The sequence below is a fragment of the Thermobia domestica genome, chromosome 2 (assembly GCF_964235325.1).
Source record: "Thermobia domestica chromosome 2, izTheDome1.hap1.1, whole genome shotgun sequence".
Classification (NCBI taxonomy): Eukaryota; Metazoa; Arthropoda; class Insecta; order Zygentoma; family Lepismatidae; genus Thermobia; species Thermobia domestica.
Genome location: NC_137455.1, coordinates 35,723,515 through 35,736,947, shown reverse-complemented (window position 1 = coordinate 35,736,947; position 13,433 = coordinate 35,723,515). Strand labels below are relative to the sequence as shown.

At 37.6% G+C, this 13,433-nt stretch overlaps 1 protein-coding gene across 2 annotated transcripts in view; it reads left to right on the top strand.

Annotated features, from left to right (window-relative positions):
• Positions 1-13,433, top strand: part of LOC145679667 (piezo-type mechanosensitive ion channel component-like) — a 215,593-nt gene that overhangs the window by 66,706 nt on the left and 135,454 nt on the right. For both annotated transcript variants that reach the window (XM_081750243.1, XM_081750242.1), the window contains exons 5-6: positions 7,102-7,363; positions 12,018-12,190. In XM_081750243.1, coding sequence (XP_081606369.1) covers positions 7,102-7,363; positions 12,018-12,190 — 435 coding nt within the window. The remainder of the gene's footprint in view (positions 1-7,101; positions 7,364-12,017; positions 12,191-13,433) is intronic.

The following is a 13,433-nucleotide window of genomic DNA, read 5'->3' as shown; positions in this document are numbered from 1 at the left end:
TAGGCTGATGATCGTGAGGTGAAGCCCATTGGGGATTCGAATCCCCCTGTAGTAGCAAGGGTGGAATTTTAACTGTCCTCGATGTTTGTGTGTTCGTGTCCCTGTCGAGTCTAGTAGTCCTGAGAAGTTGTTAAAATAGGAAAAGTAAAGTCAGGAAGTTTAAAAAAAAGTGGTAGAGCGTTCACCTCCGGTGCCTGAGGTCCGTGGTTCGATCGAGCCCAGCCATGTGGACTTTGGGGTAGACAAACACCGTGCTCGTGGGCTTTCTCGGTGTACTCCCGTCTCCTCCCACTTTCTTCATTCCACCGTTTCATTCATTTCTCATCATCACCATCTCCTTTAGCCTAACCGGCATAACCGTGGGACGTAAAACTGACAGATTGCATTTCATTTTTTTCATTGATGCCGCTACTTGTTCCTCTCTTATTGATGGTCTATCATCTTGTGGATTATCCTTAATACTGCAGGTAGAAAACAGTTTCTGCTCCCAACACAAAAGTGTTCTCTTTGGAGGGGGCTCTCGTCCGATTTGTACCTGAAAATCCATACGCACCTGCTCTGTCTTCTCTGTTCTGGGCTCTCGTGAACCCAAGTGCTTGTGACCACTGGCGCAAATCCCAGGGGGGACGAGGGGGACATGTCCCCCCCAATGTTGGACCTGGGGGGGACAGTCCCCCCAATAATCTGACTTAAAAAGTGCTTTTTGGGATAAGTTTGATTATTTGTGTCCGACTGCCACAAAGGAATGTAAGATGAAATTGATTCCTCTTGGCTTTTCCATTTTTAAAAAAGAATCGTAATCTATAGTATTTCAAACTGAACTTCGTGCTGTAGTGCGTTTAGTAGTCTCATCAATATGTATTAATTCCACTTCCGCTACTTGGGCACAAATTGCAATAAATGCCAGAGGAGGATATACCCCTCTCCTCATGCTGAAAACTTGTCTCAGCTGTAGGTACGGGCACAAATTCCGGCGAAATTGGGATACATGTCCCCCCCAACATTGGAACTGGAGTCTCTCCCAATAATCCGATTTGAAAAGTGCTTTTTGCAGAAAAGTGTGATGATTTGTGTCCGACTGCCACAAAGGAAAGTGAGATGAAATTTGTTTCTCTTGCCTTTTACATTTTTAATGAAAAAAATGAAGGCGTGGGACTGCGTGACGTTACCTGATATGAAATCTTATCTCCTTTTTTTCCCTAGGCCCTAGCACACGAAGAATATACAGACTATCCAATGTCAGTAGAACCCATCTTTTCAGTAAATGGGAATTTAATATATTTATAGTATCAGCCTAGGCATCTACTCATGCTTCGTAAGCTAACTAACTCTAAAGCCTATGGAACCCGGAGGTTCAATGCCGCGTTCACAAAAGCTCTTTACTGACTTCTATCCTTAGCCAACTGGATCCAGTTTCTACTTTGTATTCCTATTTTTGCAAGATCCATCTTAATATTGTCTTCCCATCTGCGCCTAGGTCTTCCTAATGGTCGTTTTACCGCTACCACTTGGTCTTACCGCTACCGCTAGCGATTGGTCTTGACGCTAACACTTTGAAAGCGTTTCTACTTTCTTCCATTCTGGCTATATGTCCTGCCCACCCAAGCCTCCTAGAGTTGATGACCCTAACAATGTTTGGTAAACCGTATAAATTATGTAGTTTCTCGTTATGAAGTTCCGCCATTCTCCATTCCCGTTCCTCTTGGGTCCGAATAATCGTCTCAGGATCTTGTTCTCAAATACTTTCAGTCTATGTTCTTCCTTTAGAGTAAGCGATCATGTTTCGCAACCATACAGAACAACAGGTTGATTATCGTTTTATATATTTTAGGCTTCAAATTCCTCGACAGAATTTGCGACAACATGAGATTTGAACCGGAAAATCAAAGATAGCAACCAGGGTCTAGAGTTGAACGGCATTCACCAGGTTATGGCATATGCTGATGATGTAAATTTAATAGGGGATGATAGGAGAACAGTAGAAATAAATGCAGAAATCTTATTAAACGCTTGCAGGGACATGGGTTTAGAAGTAAATGCAGAGAAAACTAAATACATGGAAGTGCGTCGGGACTGTAATACGGCAAATTGTGGAGGCGTTAAAATATTAAATAATGCTTTTGATAAAGTGGATACTTTCAAATATTTAGGATCAATATTAACAGACGAAAATCATATTAACGAAGAAATTAAATGTCGACTAAAAGCAGGGAATTCGTGTTACTATTCGGTTCAAAATCTCTTGTCGTCGCGAATTCTGTCGAGGAATTTGAAGCTTAAAATATATAAAACGATAATCATGCCTGTTGTTCTGTATGGTTGTGAAACATGGTCGCTTACTCTGAGGGAAGAACATAGAGTGAAAGTATTTGAGAACAGGATCCTGAGAAGAATATTCGGACCCAAGAGGAACGAGAATGGGGAATGGCGGAAGCTTCATAATGAGGAACTACATAGTTTATACGGTTTACCCAACATTGTTAGGATCGTCAAGTCTAGGAGGCTTAGGTGGGCAGGTCATGTAGCTAGAATGGAAGAAAGTAGAAACGCTTTCAAAGTCTTGACTGGTAGACCCATAGGAAAACGACCATTAGGAAGACCTAGGCGCAGATGGGAGGACAATATTAAGATGGATCTCGCAGAGATAGGAATACAAAGTAGAAACTGGATGCAATTAGCTAAGGATAGAAGTCATTGGAGAGCTTTTGTGAACGCGGCACTGAACCTCCGGGTTCCATAGGCCATGGAGTTAGTTAGTTTTTTATGAGATTTGAACCGAATAGTAACACGAATTCCCTGCTTTTAGTCGACATTTAACTTGTTCGTGAATATGGTTTTCGTCTGTTAATATTGATTCTATATATTTGAAAGTATCCACTTTATCAAGAGAATTATTTAATATTTTAACGCATCCATAATTTACCGTATTACGGTCCCGACTAATACTTCCATGTATTTAGTTTTCTCTGCATTTGCTTCTAAACCCATGCCCCTGCAAGCGTTTAATAAGATCTGTGCATTTCTTTCTATTGTTCTCCTGTCATCCCCTATTAAATTTACATCATCAGCATATGCAATAACCGGGTGAATACCGTTCAATTGTAGGCCCTGGTTGCTATCTTTGATTTTCCTTAGAGCGTATTCCAGCACAAAATTAAATAATAATGTCAACAACGCATCTCCTTGTTTCAGGCCATTCTCGACGTGAAATCTCGTGGCCAAAAATTTTCCTGCCCGGACTTTACACTTTGGGATTCATTTAAACATGCCTTAATTGATCTAATTAGCTTTTTCGGTATTCCAAATTCTGTAAGAGCGTTGTACACTGTTTCCTTCCTAACCGAGTCATAAGCCTTTCTAAAATCAATAAATAGTTGATATACCGGGCTACTGTATTCCCACTTCTTTTCGAGTATTTGGCGAATGGTAAATATTTGGCCGATAGTTGATCGATTTCGTCTAAATCTACACTGATAATCTCAAATCATTTCATCTGCGTATGGGGTCAATCTTGCTAATAGAATGTTTGAAAGGATTTTATAGGCTGTTGACAGAAGAGAGATGCCTCGATAATTATTACAGTCAGTTTTGTCGCCCTTCTTGTTGATTCGAACAATGTTTGATTATTTCCAGTCTTGCGGTAATTCTTCCTTGTCGTAGATAAGGAGAATGAGTTTGTGTATCTTGTTCCACAATTTTTCGCCTCCGGCTAAAATTGACTCAGCCGGAATTTTGTTTACACCCAGATATTTGTGTTTCTTTAATTTCTTTATAGTGATTTCTAGTTCTATTCGGTTGGGTTCTGGAACATACTTTTCTGCAGTGTGTATCTCCCTTTCTCGACGCACATTAGTTTTTGCTGCGTGTTAAGCAAATCGTTAAAGAAATATTTCTATCTTTTTAAAATTCTATCTGTATCAGTGAGAACTGTTCTATCAGCTTTCTTTAATATAAGCACGAGATTGATAGCCTTTCTTAAATTCGTTGATCCCTTTATACATGTCCCGAATGTTTTTATTTTTACTATTATCTTCAAGTTCCTAAATTTTAGCTTTCAAAAAATCGCGTTTCTTTGTTCTAAAAGTTTTGGAAGTTTCCCGCCTGATGTCTACGAAATTTTGTGTAGTTATTTCATTCGGATTTTGTAGCCAACGTAATTTTTGCTTGTTTTCTCTTTTCTGCTCGTTCCAACTATGGTTTGTTGCTACGTATTTCCGCGCGTCCCAATTTTTCTTTTGAGAGAGGATGCTTCGTAAGCAAAGAAAAGAATTAATTTGCTGGAATATTTTTCTCCATAATCTTAAGGTTACATCTGTTAACTAAAGAGTATATGACATGCGTTAGATTTCTGTAATGATTCCTTCAATGTTATTGAGAACAAGGGGGCCGATCCTGGGAGGTCGGAGGTTCCCCAAAAGCTCACGTGGATCCCCTGTATTTTTATGAATATGTATTTTTATATGTATTTTTATTGTTATATGTATTGTTTTATGTATTTTTCATGAATGCCTCCCCCCCAAATTTACAGAGAAATCGGCGTCCTTGATTGAGATTATCATCATTTTGCTCAAAGAGTATTGTTGCGTCATACATAATTGATATTCTTTCTTCATAGTTTTTGGGAGGTCATTATTTATATTATTATAAAACAATTTTAACGTGGATCTTTGTGGATGCCTAATTAGAAACATACCAGTTATAAATATGCATGTATTCAGATTTCAGAATGTGTTCACGGCAGTGATTTGTAATACTGATATGTATTACTACTTCATCTACATCGCCTAATATATAATATACTCTACAACAGTTGATCAGATTCATCTACCGTAATATGAGTTTCATTTCCCTTCATTTCCCTTCTCCCACCTCCCAATGTTGAAGAAAACCAATGGCGTACTTAGGATTTTGTTTCGAGGGGCTATGCCCAATACAAGGAAAGAAGTGGGCAATTGCCCCTCTGAGTTTGAGAATTAAATATATTTTAATTTATGCATAAATTGAAGTTATAATGGCAAGAATTGCAGACCGATAAATCCTATATGATATGATATAAAATTTATTAGTGAATCTAATCCTTTATTCTATTCATACAAGAAAAAGGAAGCATCCTCTTGGCCTTCCTAATTTCCCGGGCTAATTATTACCCCGTTTTGATTTTTCAAAATTCAAACATTTCCTTCTTTTAAAAATAACTAAACGATATAATTTTTTCTTTGTTATAATAACTAAAGTCCTGTCATGTTGATATCCGCGCAAGTTGGTGTGGAACACCAGTTTCGCTTATCAACTCCTCTTAGTTTTGGTGTTACTGATGACGGCCGACTTGAATCACAACTGACAATGGTCGATAAAGTATGATAGACGAAATGAAAGAAGGTAACGTCAAGAAAAAGAAACAGAAAAGTAGAAAGGACGAAAGAAAGAACAAAAGGACGCAGTTCTTACATGGAATGAAATTTGGCAAATACAGTATTATTTCTGAACAAATAGCATAAGAAAATGGAAAGTCAATGACATTCTTAGAAATGGTTAGAAGGATTATTGTTGTACGTATAATGCGAAAAACTAACAAATTTATTTCGGGGGGAGCTTGAGCCCGATAGCCTCCTAAATACGCCACTGAAGACAATTCTGTCCCCTGATTCTTCACATCATTGTTTTTCAACTTCATAAATATTTTGAGCATCGCTTTTATATATATATAGTGTTCGAAGTGGAAAAAAAGCAGAGGTGGTGTGTTTCATTATGATTTTGACTCAACATACCGGCTGTTTAAATATTGTCTTGATCACTGAAAAAACAGACGGTATGTCCTCATTACTGAAAAACCAGAGGCGGTATGGCATACCACCGCATACCGTCTCACTTCGACCACTGTATATATATATATATATATATATATATATATATATATATATGAACGGTCTTACCCGTCCCCCCCAATGTTGAAGACAGATTTGCGCCGATGCTTGTGACGATGCGTTCTTCAATGATATAATCACTTGTATCAGACTGAAATAAGAAAGAAATACATTGCAATTTAGTCATATATATATATATTTACATTTTACATATATTTACAGTTTATATAATTACAATTTACACAGTTGAATTATTTTATACTTAAAGGACTGACGGAACTTTGTGCCATGTAGATTCACAACTGTTTGCATCTAGTTAGGTAAATGAAAGTAATGAAGTAGTTAATTAATCAGTATTGCATTAAGTGTTGTATTTGTAAAGTTCGCAATTATTTTAACATGTTGATGTGGTTTAATTTTATAAAATTATTTATCTTCCATATTCCACATCATAAACATTTTTCACTTGCTGTAAGTATTAAATTAGTTTAATAAACACTTATCAGATGAGCCCCATTTAAGGGAGGGGGAGCCATTTGATACCGTGGCTAAATCCCTGCGATAGTCCTACAAAGACATAGTTTTGTGTTTCATAAACTTGTTTATATATCGCCTATTTATTTCAAGAGTAACATAACTCAAAATCCCTAACTTTTCAGGAGAAGCGTTTGAAAGTTTCGGAACGCGGTGAAAACAATTTGGTGCAAGAACGACACAAGTGCTCTCTAGCGCCCAGTTTTGGAAGCACATTTATGAATATATATATATATTTTTTTAGAGCATTTCTATTTCAAGTGTGCCCTCGGAAAATATGTGAAACACATCTCGGCCCCACCCCCCGCCGCCCTCTCACGTAGGAAATCATCCTTTTGCTTTGGGAAAAGAAGTGAATGACCTTGACTGTGTTGCCAATTTGTCATTCAGTCGTTTGGTCAATGACTAACAACAAGACAGTGCACAGCGAAGTCCGACTAAGGTGGCAACCCTGTCAATATTCAATTATTGAAGAATCTTGGCCAAAGCAACTTGCCCCTTCTCTTTCGAGGAAGGTTTGGGAAAATACACATCAACAGCAGCGCCAACATGGGCACATGTGAAAGATAAAGGATCTACCAGAGATACACATCAAGATTAGCTTTCATTTTCTGCCCGTAAGTCAATAAGGGTGATTTTAGAGTTATGTCACTCTTGAAATAAACAGGTGATATATTAATTTAATAATGTTGATTTCTTACAGCAGTAGCATCGGAGAACACGACTTTAACATAGAAGAGAAATATCTACTCGAACATTCGCCGTTCTTATTCTTCATAAGATCTTTATGGTATTTCATAATATCCAATACAGAGACTCTATTCTATATTATGGTGATAATTTATCAAATGACAACTGCAAGCTTGTTATCAATTCCACTTCCCCTAATGGTGTTTTTCTGGGGTTCATTATCCATTCCACGACCTTCCAAAGTTTTTTGGGTCACCATTTTAGCTTATGCTGAGGTAAGGACTTCTATACTTTTCTAATAAAATTGAAGTATGTAACAGTATAACAGAAGATTGTTCGGTTTATATGTGAACGATTTGGCAACGTTACTGATACACGTACTTGCGCCAGCAACATGAAGTTTATGTCGTTACCAGTGTGCTATCTCTGGTTGCAGTGTTAATGTCGTTTTGGTACTCGTGAATTGCCACCAAAAATTATTTAGAAGAGTACATCGTGGAGCTCTTTTTCTTTTTCGTAAAACCAAATAGCGAAATAGTGTCGAGAAAATGTTTAACATCGGAATGAACATAGCTAAAGCTATCGTGGGCATGCAAACAGAAGTTTGGCTCGTGCAGAAACATTCAGCGAAAATAGGCCCATTGGAGGATATCAGCAAGGTACATTTTAGAAATTATCGATTGACAAGCCAGAAGAATCCACCAAGCCAACGTGTCTTGCCTCAGATATTAACTCTGGTACAGTCAACTGTCAACCACGACTTCCTCAGGTACTACATTGCTGAATATAGAAAAGAAAACTCCCGCAAACTATAGGAAAACATTTGCGAGGAGTGCAAAATGGAAACTGGATTTCATATTGGATGATGCATACATTGATTGATTGATTGATTGATTGATTTTTGAGTTTTTCGTCCCGTTCAGCAGCGAAGCTATATGAGTCGTGGACCTACTGATTAACGTGGAATCCGAACCACATGAGCTCCCGCCGGGAATCGAACCCGGGTCTCTCGCGACAACATACATTCATCTCACGCGTAATGGTAACATTCGGGCAACTGCGTACTGTAACGTTTCGTGCAAGGGACGTATCGACTTTTACCACAAGCACAAAGAAAGTTTATGGCAGAGAACCGTGATTGTCAACGGATGCTATTACAAGAGGAAATTGTTGATGCGCAAAGTTCAGAGACTAAAACGTGAAAATGAAGGCTGCCTATTTCTAGTAATACATCATGACCCCAATCTAATAACAACCAAGTGCGGGTCGACATGTACAAAGCGTCCAGGCATCCGCTCAGGTTTTCTCACAACATGGAGCAGGAGACGGTAATCCCTGTTATCCCCTTTCATGATATTCCTGTCAAAATCCCTGAAACCAGACCAATTGATATTTGTGCATTTGGACTGTTTAAACGACATTTACAACATCACTTTGCTGGTTATGTTGAACCTGTAACAGCAATAAGATGGAACGTCTATTGCTGTGGACCAAAGTAGGTTATTGCAGTGAAAATTGAGATGTTGGGTAATAGTCCATAGGGCTGGAGGTCCAATTAAATACCATCAGTGGTGACGGCAAGGTGTATTTCAAGATGAAGGCCCTTCAAAATCGGTCCGATATAAACCGAAAGACCTTCTGTATTTAGCATCAAAATATATTTATGCAATTTAAAACTACCTAGGTAAATAATCACATTTATTGATCTGAAAAAAAAAACGAAGATGGGACTATTTATTATTTGATTATTACTATAAACATAATGGTTATCAAAATAATACGTGTGGCCCCGCGTAGTGTAGTCGCTAACGCTCTAGCCTTCGGTGCGAGCGGTCCGGGTTCGATTCCCGGTGGGGAGCACTTGGTCAAAAATGTGTACAGAGCCTTTTCAGGCCAGCCATCCTGAACGTGATTTTCCTGGGGTTTCCTCATTCATACCAGGCAAATGCCAGGGTGGTACCTAAACACGTAGGTCTCAGGTCGCTTCCATCCTTCCCCGATCCTTTCTTTCTTTCCTTTTCCTGGATAGTGTGATCACCGAGGGACGTCATCCCTCAAACGTGACTGGTTAACATGGCCATAGATGTCGAAAGCCCAGAAATCTAAATCTAAATCCTCCTCATAATATTAGGAATACTTATAGTTAGCAGCAGGCCCGTATCCACGGGGAGCTAGGGGGCCGGGCCCCCGCTAAATTTTCACTGGTCCCCCTAAATTTTGACGGTAGACTTGCAAATGAACTATAATATGGTGAGTAACTATAATATGGTTGGGTCGGCCCCCCCTAACTTCTACCCCCCTACATTTTTGGGCTGGCTACGGGCCTGGTTAGCAGCAAAGATTTGTGAAATGAAAACTCTGAAAATGCTTGTACAACATATGATCATTGTTAATCGTGTTAAGTAATGGTCTGCAAAACTTCAAAGCTGGGTATAACAGAACTTATACGTATATATCCCTCAATCCCCATTTGCCATTGTACTGCATATTCAATGTATGTTTTACACAAAGAATTATTGAACTTAAACATGTTATACAGCACAGAGAAGTTATTAAAGAAATGGAAAACAATTGACGTGACCAACACTGCTCAAATATTTCTTTAATTTTAAAGTCTTAATCGACTCTAGAAATAGCATTTAGTTGCATACTCATTAACCTACATGTCCATTAGCAGTGTAATTTGAAACGGATACAAAATGTTTGTAGTGAACACCATGTGTTTCATATGGATAAACAAAGCCACGTGCTTCAACATCATTACAGCAAGCAGACGATGGATATAACCGTCATCGACGGAACACGGAGAAAACCCTCCTTGACACCCCTCCATAAACTCCACTTCCGAAGGTGGCTATATAAACGGACGCTCCAAGGCAGAAGAGATCAGGTTTCAACTGGCCTTTTCTCACCAATATGCCTAGCTGCAACGGGCAAGAGGCACTACTTTCTCTCAAAGCTGCGACGGCCAGGAGAAACTCTTCTAACGCTATGTCCGTGCTGCAATGGGCAGGAGGTTTATTTGCACTTAACCTTGAGGAATTCTGACAGACTTATAGGAATCATTTATTTGTGATCTGTGTTATATAAACTGTATAAAATACTTTTATAGTTTTCATAATGAAAGGTGAGGGACAAAACACCCGAGTACCGTTTGTTCTACCAAAATTATAATATTAAATAATGAGGAAAAGTTAAGTATCTTCATTTCCCCAACTTGTAAAATAAGGACATGCAAGAGCCAATATTGATATAGTGTATTAAGTACGCTGATAGTAGTAATCAGTGTGTGTGTGTGTTCGTTCTGGATCTTTTTTAGTATTTTTAAGTATTTGTAATTTTTATTTATGTGTATCCCATGTATATGAGATCAGCCAAACAGAAATAGCTTTGTCGTTTGGTAACCAGTTTGAACACTTTCTATTAATTATAATAGAACGTAAAAGAAATATCAGAGTATATTCTAGTAATACAACAAGAAATAGATTTCCTATTCTGGAGAAGAAGCATTGGTTTATATAGGAACCTAACCGTTCTTTCATTACTTGCTAATCTTTAAATATTCTTTTTTTAAAAAAAAGAAAATTCATTACGTTTAGACATTTCCTTAGATAATGTAGATCCCAGACTAATAGAATCTCAAATAAACGAGACTACTATAACTTTGTCTTAATGAATATAATATTAATAAACTCTTTTTAATTAATATAATTTTCATCGTACAGTAGAGTCCCGAAAACTCGGCCTCATGTGGACCGCAGGGTGGCCAAGTTTGTGAAAATGCGGGTTATCGGGAATGGGGTTTAAAAAGAATAAATACAAGTATTTCCTCAGAAAATACAGTACTGTACTTGTATGTATTGGTTGCTTGAGAATACAACACAGAAAAAAATGGCCAATTACTCTTAAACAAAGGAAAAGTACGTACTTTATGAAGGCATAGAGCCCTTACTATACATGAGAACGAAAATTAATGAATACACACTGTACATTAATTTACCTGATTAAGACAAGACCTCAGAAAAATACTTTATGAAGGCATAAAGCTGTCTATGATGAAAATTAACTAAGGCCTGTGACAACCATCTTGGTATTTCAGCTAAACGAATAAAACGCAAGCTCTGGCGTGACGTTGCCAAGTGGTAAAGGGTTGTGGGCATGGGTAAGCAGACAAACTACAGCGCGATCAGGTGACAGGGGATAGACGTGGATGTGTGCAAAATAAACGTGGCAATACCGCTGGCCTTTCATTTGCTAGCAGCATTTAAAGGGAACTTGGAGCGCCGCCTTCAAATGCCAAGATGTTTGTCACGCCGACTGGCTACTTTCTTTTTAAAAATAAACCAAAAAAAGAAAAGTCTTGTTTTCTGCACTGCACTCTGTGTTTGCTAATTCATCACGAAGACAGCGAAGAGGAACAATAAGTCCATTCGACTAAAGACAAAGGCAACGCACCTTGTTCAAAATACTAAAGGGCGGTTTCGACAGTCTTTAGTTCCCAGGGGGATTTTTCGCCCGGCCAGGGTGTGGCCAAGCTCAAGGATGCTATAAAATAGAGGATCTGCCCGTACAACAAAATCGTGAAGCCATACGTCAAAGCTTCGTTACACCTACTCTGCCCACTCCGCGCCACTAAGATTGGAATGTTTCGAGCGAGCAATCATGGCGGAAACGAGAATAGCCAATCAGACCTGCTGGCTCAGACGATGCTCGGTTGTTTTTTGGCTTCATTGAGTTCATATGATAAAGATACGTATGGGCAGTTCCTCTATTTTATAACATCCTTGACCGAGTTACTCTGCCTACCGGATTCTGGAGTGCCGAGTTTTAGGGACTGTACTGTATTCCTACTCCTTATTTTTAAGAAAATATTAATTTATAATGTGTCATAAACTTTTGATAATCTCTGTTATACAACCGTCTTTAAAGGTGATGATAATAATCAGATCGCTTTTCCGGCTTAACTTATTCTTATGGACTCAACAAATTGTTTCTGATAGAAAGCCGTTCCATCCACCTCGCATAATTGGTATCGAATCTTACAAAGAAAATAAGTGCATTGTAATTGATTTCTTTCTCCTCTTTTTCGTCTTTTTTCATAGGTAAGTGTACCATCTTAATTTTTGAATTGTTGTGACATAAACATATATGAGTATATCTTTGATGTATGGTCATAAGGGCTTAAGTTTAAAAAATAATTTTTCAGATGAGCCAAAACAACCTTCAAAATATGTGATATAAGACCTTAAAACAGACAAAATATTATGAAATATTATTAAAAGCACATTCTTCATTCAGTAATGCCATATGAAAGATAGTGTTTTTCTCATCAAAAATGTATCACAAACTTCAAAAGATCAAAATGTACGAAAGACCAGAGGCGTCCGTAGAAAATTTCGCAGAGGGGGTCAAAAAGATTAGCTTGCTATTATATGATTTTTGTCTTGTTGGGAACTCAGATTACACAAACTCCAAGCCCTATAAAGATTAATATGTTGCATACATTCCAGGAGATTATTATTATTATTATTATTATTATTATTATTATTATTATTATTATTATTATTATTATTATTATTATTATTATTATTATTATTATTATAAAGATAAAAATCGAAGTAATTGTGGTCTGGAGGATTGAGAAAGATATTTAACCATTTAATGTGCTCCCGTATTTTCGAAAAAAAAAAGTCACGACCTCCTTTCAGGGGGTCGTTTAGGGGTCAGAGGGCAACTTCCCCTCCCTAAGTTTGAGAAACAATATACTTTACTCAACTGTCTACTAATATACTAGTAAAACCCGTGAAAATATTATGTCGGTGGGGGCCTTCTCCTCCCCCCAAGCCAAATCTGAAATGATCTAAAATGACACCCCTGCTTTCTTTTAGTAGCATTTTCCCTTTTCTATTACTACAAAACATGAAAATATTATTTATTTTGATGATACCATTATTATTGTAAAACTACGAAAGACAACAAATACGAAATGAAATTAGATGACAAAATGGATTACATAAAATTAATCTATATACATTGTACACCAAGATTGTACAGACTACTTCAAAATTTTTGTAGCACAAACTTTCCCAGAGTCCTCTTTTAAAATATTTCTTTCTTTCTCCTGTTATTTAACAAGTCAATATGACATATGCACTTCGAGTCAAATGGAAATACGTTTTATTCATATAAGAACAACATAAACTTTTATCAACGCTGAACAGAAAATTTAAAAGAAAAAAGTATATATTACTTACCAATAGCAGGAAAGACCACATTCAGGATTATCACAATAAAGATCATTATCAGTCTGCCAACGTCCTCATATTTCTGGTAACTAAAACCATT